We start from the raw sequence: 9,375 nt of genomic DNA on the forward strand, positions 1-9,375 counted from the left end.
AAAATTTAATCTTTTTGGCATGGAATTTAAATTTGAAACAATTTTTGATGCTTCTTATTCATTTCATATATATTAAGTAAACATGCATGTATATGTATAATCAATATATTCATTCTCATGTCAACATATAATCAATATATTCATTCTCATGTTAACATATAATCAATATATTCATTCTCATGTTAACATATAATCAATATATTCATTCTCATGTTAACATATAATCAATATATTCATTCTTATGTTCATATAGTGCATATATATTCGCATATACATGTTTAATACACATATACATTTACATATACTATACATATACATAAGGATGATATATGCACTTACGAGATTAATAGTTGTTTTTTTTTTGGCATGATAACGTATGTGTAATGGTTGACTGGATGGTAATGGAGTTATTTGTATGAGATGAATGAAAAAAATAAGGGTGGAATAATGTCGAGAACGATAGTGGAATATCCGAAACATTTAGCGAATATATCATATTTACGGAATGGATTCATGGAGGAGGATGGCGATGATGAATTATTCGATTGTTGCAACTGTATAAGAACAAGGTTAGATTTAGTTTAGATTTCATGTTTTATTGAATAATGACAGACTTGACTTTATTTTAAAAGGAACGAATTTATGAAATTGAAACTTTGAGAATTTAGCTTTCCCGTTTATATTTTAAATATTTTTTGAAGAGGTCACTGAGCTTAACAATCAGAAAAATCTATTCCATTCATTTTCTCTACTATCGAAAGCGTTAATAATGCTGTTTCATAGGTTCACTATTTTCTTTCCTTCTGCATGATTCCCGTTTGATAATACTCCTGTTGATAATCGAAAAGTATGCTTTCTGTCTTAATTTAATCAGTCACACGCTTTAGTTTCCATCGACATAGCTGTGTCGTATTTGTCTTCGACGATATTTTTGCTTTATTTTTCTACATTAAATCATGCGAATTTATAAAAATATTCATTCAGTAGAAGCATCCACCTGTAAAATATTCATTCTTCATCATATCGTTATCACGAAAAGTCTATTTTGTCGTATTCTTTGATACTTGACAGTTACGGTGGTCTCATCAGTATCGCTCAATAATCTATTTCATTAAAATCCTCATTACTAGCTACGAATTATGTTAAACGGAGAGGATTACTGTAGTTCCGTATTCACAATCAGTGTTGATGGCGAAAGTTGACTGCTTGATTCATCTCTCTGCTTTATTCATTCAAACAAATATTTGTTGGTTGATGTTATGAATTCCTTTAATGGTGGTATTTTGGATTATTTGATCGAAATGTTTGAACTGTTGAATACTTATTGTTAGTACTTTTTTTCAGTGTGATGTCTTGTATTCCATTCTGATCGTTTTATTTGCACTGTACTATCTGCACCTTATCGATCTTTTTTATTTCAGCTGTAGTTAGTGAACTGTAAGATGTATTATAAGTATATATTCATTCCGTTCTCTAATGAACTGTAAGATATCTTATAAGTATATATTCATCCCGTTCTCTAACTTAAGCAGCACAGAGTACCACTTTTCAAAAGTTTCTGTTCACCTGAGGTTAGGTTTTCAGTGTGACTATGCAGAAGTACGAAAGCTGTAATTTCACATTTCTATTCACTACTGATGTTTCTGCATAGAAATGGCATCCAAATACAGGCAATATCATTTTATTTCTGAAGCGTACAGTTATCCTCCTAGCATAACTTCTAACCACCATTCAGTTATTTTGTACATCTTGCTCCACTGTATTATTTTATCTAAGCTCGTCTTTCACCCTCGTTTTTTATTCTGCTAAATTACTGAACTAGAAAATGGCTAAGTATGTATGATTCCATTTTTTAAGTCTTTTTTTCTTCTCATATTTTGTAGTATTCATCCTCATTTCAGTTTTGGTAATATTGGACCTTATACTGTTCGATTGTTTTTCTGTTCAAAACCGGGTCTCATAATGGTTTTCCTCTTTTCATTATTAACATTATATTTGATATATTCAAGTAAGATATTTGTTATCTAAAAAATGACTAGTTTTTGAGGAATGATTTTGTTTGTTTTAAATGTTTTAAAGTTCAAGTAGTTTTCTTTCAATATTTGATTCTCTGATATTACATGGTTGTTTTCTCTTTTTTTTTTACTTTTTATTTTTATTCTGTGTTGGATTACTAAATTCAGAAGACAATGCTGATCACTAATCTACTGAAATACCAATTTTTTGCTTATAGCTGGCAATTTATCAAATATTACAGACTGGAATAGCAGCGCAGTCCTGCAGACAGATGTGGCCTCAACAGTAGCTCCAAGTAACCAATCACGGTTGGCGAAATTCTTTACTTCTAACTAAATTTTAGATGTGCTGTCATATTTCAGTCACATTCCGTGTCGAAGTTTTCAAGCTTATCTATTCCTGGACACATTTCTTAAATAAATTTATGGTTACTTTGGAGTAGAGTTACAACTATCTATTCATTCAGCAGTAGTTTGTTCTTAGCATCAACTAAAATATGGTGATATTCTCTTAATTTAGTCCAAGTGTTAACGGCCCAGTGTTTTTACCATGAATGGATTTTATGCTCTAGGAAGTTGGAGAATTTTGCTGATTTTAGGGCGCATAAAATTTTGCTAGATTTATGTAAAGCTTATGCGGAACAAAAAGTGAGCGGTGATTTGTGTAACCGTTTATGTTATCATAAAAAATGGAATATTTTGGATATTTATGAAGGAAATAAAATTGTTATCACGATCAAAGATGGTGGACAAGAGATTATACTTAAAAGTCAGCATTCGCATATTGATGAATTTGAACATTTGGATCCACGAGTTAATGAAAGCCTCTTTTTTGATGCTGTAAGTTCTTTATTTAATTTTGCTTGAGTTGATTGCAAGATTTTGAATGGCTCCAAGTTTCTTTGTCGATCAATTCTTTAGGGAATGTTTCATAGTAGTGAATTTAAATCCAAGAAAAATGGAATTAGAAATGAATAAATCGTTGTCTTAGTAATTGATAATTTCCTTAAACCAGTCCCGTTATTTATGAAATTATAAAAAATGTAAGTGAACCACTTATTTTCGAAAGAAAAAACAATAAATGCAAATTGTGAAGGTCAAGCCTACTATGGCCGTAAATAGCTGACCGTAAATCTATGTAGTACATACTAAAATCATGTTTTGAACTGTTTTCATCTTAATTATATTTTTATTTTTATTGTGTTGTTCCATACCATAATTCCGTATTTCTAGATCCTTGGTACAGTTAATTATAACTTGAGGTTAGGTTGGCCCTCACATTATAAACATCATCTGATTGAAATTCTTTGGCCGATGTATGTTCGCAAAGGACGTGATTCATTATCCGAAGCTGATCGTCGGAGTTTATGGGCACTTCTTTCCCAAGATGAATATATTACTTTCAAGGTTCTACCCCTTACTCGTGTTACACCGAAGGTAAAATGAATTCATTTCATGCTAAGTTTTATTTTGGACAGAGATTTTTTGCTGAAGGTTTCTGATCTTTGTGTCTGATGAATTTATGTAATCTTACTTTTTTCTGCTTGTCAGGGGAATTTGTTTTTCAGTAAAGAATTGGAAGTAAGAGGAATATTTGAAATATGAATTTCTCAATAACTCAGTTAGATATGAAAAGTGACCTTAAATTCTTGTAGTGGTTTATTAAACATGCATGTTCTAGATCATTGGTACATGCGGACATTTCTACCAGGTAGAAACATTGGTTCCATTCCATATGAAAGGTTATTATATGAATTTGAAAGCTAAAATATTATTTCATCTGATGGGAACTTTGAAATTGTTCGATGAATTTTTGAACGAGCCATTAGAGTGGTGTGATATAAAATTTGATAATCTTGGACTTGCTGCTGATTATCCGAAAAGGTCAGTTCACGTCGAAAAGTTTTTCAGTTTTCGTCAATTTTTCTGTAAAATTTAATGTGCGTCATGTCATTTGGAACGTAATATTTTTCTGGAAAACCCTATGATTTCACTTCTCTGAGTATTCCTGAAATTTTTTGTGTTTGGAAAAGCATAGATTTTTACATTTCTGTTTGCTAGAGCTGAGAGAAATCAAATAGATCTATATTTTCTTACCTTTCTCTTTTAACAGCATCTACACTCAGATTTTCATCTGAAATGTGAAATTAAATCAGACTTGGCAGTCGAGATCGAAACTCAAAATAGCAGACCACATTGTACCACTTTTGTTTCATGTTTTGTATTTAAAGAAATTCACTGATGATTATGCAGATTCATGATAATGGACGCAGATATGCTGTATACTAAATCACGTCTTAATGCCATACTGACTAATCGAGTGTGCAAGCAGGATACGGATTGCCATTATTTTGATTGCCATGCTAAATGCAATAATGGAACGGGATTCTGTACCGATCGGACAAATAGTAATTTAGAAGTATGCTTTCATATGCTAATTAGCGTTAACATACTCTATGCATTCTTTTCTTCTGTATCTAGTTATTTTTCTTTTTTGTCTAGTGAAAAAACTGGACAAATGAAGTCATACTTTGCTGTGAAGAGAAGAGGTGACTACCTTTATCCTTTCAAATTTTAACAAATTGAATGAAAATAATTATCTTCTTTGACAGTGGACTTATGATCCAGCTGTTGAAGATCCCAACTAATTTATCCTTTTTAATCGATCATTTAAGCATAGTAAATTTAGATAAAAGCAAAGTTTTATCAGCAGTACTGTTGCTATGGGAAATTACTAAAATTGTCATTAATTTTCTTTTAACTAGTTCAAACTGAAGTTTCAGTTTGCCTAAATCATAATAATCAGTCTTTTTAAATCTTTATATAGACTACGATAGCTTATTTCAATTGTAGTAATGAAAAAACAAAAGCAACCTTTAGCAGAACTTTTCTGAAGAATTATCCAACTAATGCTATGACATTAGTGCTCCAATCTTTTCTAAATAAAAGGGTTTTCTTTGTTTTCTTAAATAGTTCCACTAAAAGAAAAACATAGCCTAGAAAAGAAAATTGAGAATTGGAAAGAAACAAGATAACAGTAAAACATAAAGCTACACATCTTTTTTTGTTGCTTTCACCTTTACAGCACTTCCCTTTCACACATTATCATTTTGTATTCAAATAAAGGTCTTTTTGTCGATATCGATTAATAAAGTTCAAATAAATTTGAATTTTGTTGTTATGAATAATTTCATGTGCTTGCTTTTTTTTGTATTTTAGCGTGTTTATCCGTGTTGAAAGGTATCAACTTTTCCTCACACTGAAGAGCAAGTTAAAGAAGCTGACCATCAACTGAAAATGAGAGATTATCACGGTGATAAAAACAATTTAATGAGTTTTTACAGGTATTTTGCGACAAGCTCATTTACCAGTTGTATGGTAAATTTTGGACAAAATCGAATCGCTACCTGGCTGCATGCCGTGATACATCACTGACATTCGAGCAGCGAATCGCTGATTTGCGATTACTATGGTCGTGGAATTTTTCTGATGTGTAATTTTGCTTCTCATGGTTAGGACCATTTGATTAATTTTTTTAAATTGTTAAGCAAATCAATACATGTTAAACAAATCCTTGTATCTGTGAACTAATCATATAAGTTCCTTATCTTCATCTCAAATTTTGAGCTTTCTCTTTTAGAAGTACAAGATGTTGAGGTTTTCTCAGGCATCTCTAGCTCCCACTCTTCCTGTTATATTCGTATTTTTCTCCAAGAATGTTCCTGGACTTGTTTCCTAGATTATATAATAACTGAAAAACTTTCATCAATTGCAGTTTTTTGTTTATTTTCCACTTTTCACCTCTTAATTTATATTTATCGACTATTGTTGTTCCTCTATTTTGATATTCTCCCACTGTTTCTGACGTATTGCTATTATATCTTATTATTTTTTGCAGGCCATGTTTATATCTTCAGTGGATAAGGAGGTAAGGTTGAAAAATCGTGCGATAATTTCTTGTAGGTTACATTTTTTTTAGAATGTCTTTCCTTTGCACTTAGAATTGTAAGCTTCGTAAGTTGATCTCAGCTTGACTCGATTAGTTCTATATTCTGATCCCCAGGTTAATTAGACTTTCCATGATTTCAAATGCAAAAATTCTGATCAGGAAAAGAAAAGATGGCATTGAATTCTGTTTGCAAAACCATGCACTATCAGCAGTCTAATCACTGTTGACATTGCTATTGCTGGATTGAAAAAATGCATAAAATGCATTCTTCCTTGGTTTTTCTGCTTTGTTATTTTACGTATTCTTATGCTTTCATTTTCTGAAAGCAGTTTTCATGTTCAAAGTTCGTCTGACCTGAAACTAGTTAGAATAGTTCTCGAAGGATCGGAGAACTGATTTTAACTTGTATTAATGCGACATTATTACAACTTTTTTTCTTGGCCAAAGCTGCGATTTTACTTCTTTTCATGTGATATGTTTATGACAGAATACTCTAGACAATATTCAATAAATTGCCACATTTGATGGTCAGCAGTCTCATAGTTACTAACGTGTCCGCTTTAAAAAAGTATTTTTGATTAGGATTGTCAAAATTTCAGTGTCGTGCATTTCCCATGGCAGTCGTAATGTGTTTAGGTTTTGAACTATGTTTGCGTGAAGAATGATCTACTCACGCTTCAAGCAAGTGCAAAAGTACTAGAAAAAAATCAGTTTTTCTGGTCCACTATAACAAATTCTTATCAGCAGAATTCCTATCGGAAAAAAAAAAGTGACTGCAGTCATGAAACTTTTATCTGTTAATAATACACTGATAACAAGAAACGAGGATGGAAACTTTGGTGCTTTGCAAGTGAAATCTCCATTAAGAGTTAGAGATATCACTTAAATATCTGGATAACATTTTCGTTTAAAAATTTCCGTAATTAGCAAACAATTGGTGTACAAAAATCACGACAAAGGGCGAATAATGGAGTGAACGAGATATTTGGCTAGCTCTGATCGTTTTTTGAATTATTTTCTTAATTTCACTATTTTTTTTTTCGCTTATTTTCATTTAAGCGAACATCTCATCGCATTTATTCAAAAATGATCAACAGCAACAGAAATCATTTCATTCTTTCTAATGCAAACGGCAAATTAAAAAAGTCTCAATTGCTAAAAATTCATGATTTTAATCGAGCTTTTATACAGCATGAAAATGTTTCATTTTTTTAGTTTTATTTTATGCAAATAAAAATATGAAAATTAATATGAAAGAAATGATTTAATTGGAAACATTTTTTCAATTTGATACCAGGACAAATTAAGGCAGATCTTTTTCACATACGTTTATTGACTGGCTTTCATAGTTTTTCAGTTATTATACAGCTTCAGTGTTCTTTCTAGCATCCTGGTGGCTTCTGTTATGTAAAGTGGTATTCCCTCGTCGAAGTTTGTCTGATTCCTTTTCAACCTGGAAATATATAAAATTCAGAAGAATAAAAGCCAAATTTCAGTTCAATTATGTTCCTGAATGAATTTAATGGAAGTTTGAAAAAATACATCCGCAAGATATATCAATAAAATTAGAAAAATAAAAAAGCAAGAAAAAAAACATTTGTTTGTCACTGGGATGAAATAAAGTAAATGATTGATGAGAACCGTCAAAAATATTCTTACAACTTTTCCGAAAAGGATTTTTCGGGTTTTTCGGATATCTGAGAATACGATCCAATTAAACGGCATTAGGATTGAAATTACATGGATGAAATAAAGTTACGGCTAAAAATGATAGGAAATGTTTTGAGCAAAGTCGATAGTTTGAAACAGGAAATTATTAGAATTGAATTTATTTCAATCTTTTAATTAGATGATCCCTTCATATTCCTCCATCGAGAAATAAATACTTTATCGTTCCATATTTCTACCAGTTCATATATTCGTCATTTACCGTAAATACTAATATTTATTCCGGCTAGCAAAATATATCACTGGAAGATATCAGTACCGTATGAATGAGAAAATATTTCTAAGAAACTACAATTTTCGAAAAAGAAGAAAATGATATATTTGAAAAAAGGTCATAAAAACAAATAAATGGTAGTATTTCATTTTCCGGTTAATGAATTTCTAAAAATTTGAAACCGATACATATACAAACCTGATTTACTAGTCCATCTGGATCGTAGTTTCTGTTAAACTGAAAGTTAAATGGGGTTAAATTGAAAGTTTTTTTTTGTTTTTCGCCAGGGTCAACAACAAATCTTTTTGCATTGTTCCCAGTTGTTCTTCCTTATAACACATCTGACATTTCTTATCAGCCTGAAATACATCATAAATTGACTGTGAAACAATTCAGCAAACTTTCATTAAACAATTACAAAATTCAAAGAGGAATAAACGAAGGTTAATTAATAGATATATTTCAATGTTAAATTAGTCATGCTAGAATATTATAGCTCCATTGCGTTAAAGTAGGAATCATGACGAGTGGAGTGAAATTTTAAGGATGAGATAATAAAGTTAAGAGAAAGTAATAAATTGAATGTATTTGTATTATTTCTTTTACACACAAATATGACATAGAAAATCAATCGTTTCCAGGTTTCACATTATTTTTTTTAACATAAATGTTATTGATGAAATTCAGACGACAATTCATTATTTTTGTAAAAAAGAAAAAAAACATTATTCATAACTTACTTCTTTCCACTTTTCAAAACAACTAAATGACCACACTGTATCCTTCCATCGAAAATGTCTCAGATGTTAGGACACAGTGCTGATTTCTTTTCCATATAACAACAGTTTGATTCGAATTCATGGAATTTTTGAAGGAAGAAGTACTGAAAAGAATATTAGCAAAGTTCACAGATATGACAGCAATGTTTGTTACTAAAATGAGCTGTCCAACAGATGATATTACCTCTAATATGTATGGATTACAGTTTATTACACTGCATCAAACAAACAAATTAAAACCAACTCCAAGAGTGACTCTACCGGCACTGCAATATAGCGTATCACTACTGGTAACAAACAAGGGAACGATCAATAGCGAAGGATATCATGTGTTATGATCATCCATAAACGACATCGATAAGAAAAGAGTGAGGGATATCCGTAATCTGGAATATCTGGTCTCAGTCTAGATTTGTGGCATTCCTTATGCCGATATTAGAAGAGAATATATACTTTCACAGAGTGGTTATTCATTTTGAAAGGAATGGAAGAATTCGCATAAGGAAGGTAGTAGTTGTCTGATGCTTACAAAAATCACTAATATTTATATCGCTTAACTCAAAACTTGAATTAATATTCAAATATAAAATGACACTTTTTGAATAGTAGCGCATGGAATTTCCAATAAATTTAATCAATCAATTATGTCATATCAATCGATTTTGAAATATGTGTTTGAATTCTTATTTC

At 30.9% G+C, this 9,375-nt stretch overlaps 1 protein-coding gene across 1 annotated transcript; it reads left to right on the top strand.

Annotated features, from left to right (window-relative positions):
- The first annotated feature begins 358 nt into the window (after positions 1-358).
- LOAG_09964 (hypothetical protein) lies at positions 359-5,736 on the top strand. The gene is made up of 8 exons (XM_020448057.1): positions 359-569; positions 1,902-2,008; positions 2,258-2,324; positions 2,615-2,855; positions 3,249-3,452; positions 3,697-3,899; positions 4,269-4,434; positions 5,360-5,736. Exons 1-8 carry the CDS (start codon positions 421-423, stop codon positions 5,510-5,512), a joined length of 1,290 nt encoding a protein of 429 aa, XP_020301765.1. The 5' UTR covers positions 359-420; the 3' UTR covers positions 5,513-5,736.
- Positions 5,737-9,375: the final 3,639 nt, after the last annotated feature.

This window comes from Loa loa, assembly GCF_000183805.2.
Source record: "Loa loa unplaced genomic scaffold supercont3.118, whole genome shotgun sequence".
Classification (NCBI taxonomy): domain Eukaryota; kingdom Metazoa; phylum Nematoda; class Chromadorea; order Rhabditida; family Onchocercidae; genus Loa; species Loa loa.

Bases quoted from the DNA above. Each gene is read 5' to 3' on its own strand.
- LOAG_09964 (XM_020448057.1), top strand. From the start codon at position 421: ATGAATGAAAAAAATAAGGGTGGAATAATGTCGAGAACGATAGTGGAA. The intron at 2,856-3,248 runs GTAAGTTCTTTA...CCGTATTTCTAG, and splicing joins AAAGCCTCTTTTTTGATGCT to ATCCTTGGTACAGTTAATTA. The intron at 4,435-5,359 runs GTATGCTTTCAT...GAGTTTTTACAG, and splicing joins GGACAAATAGTAATTTAGAA to GTATTTTGCGACAAGCTCAT.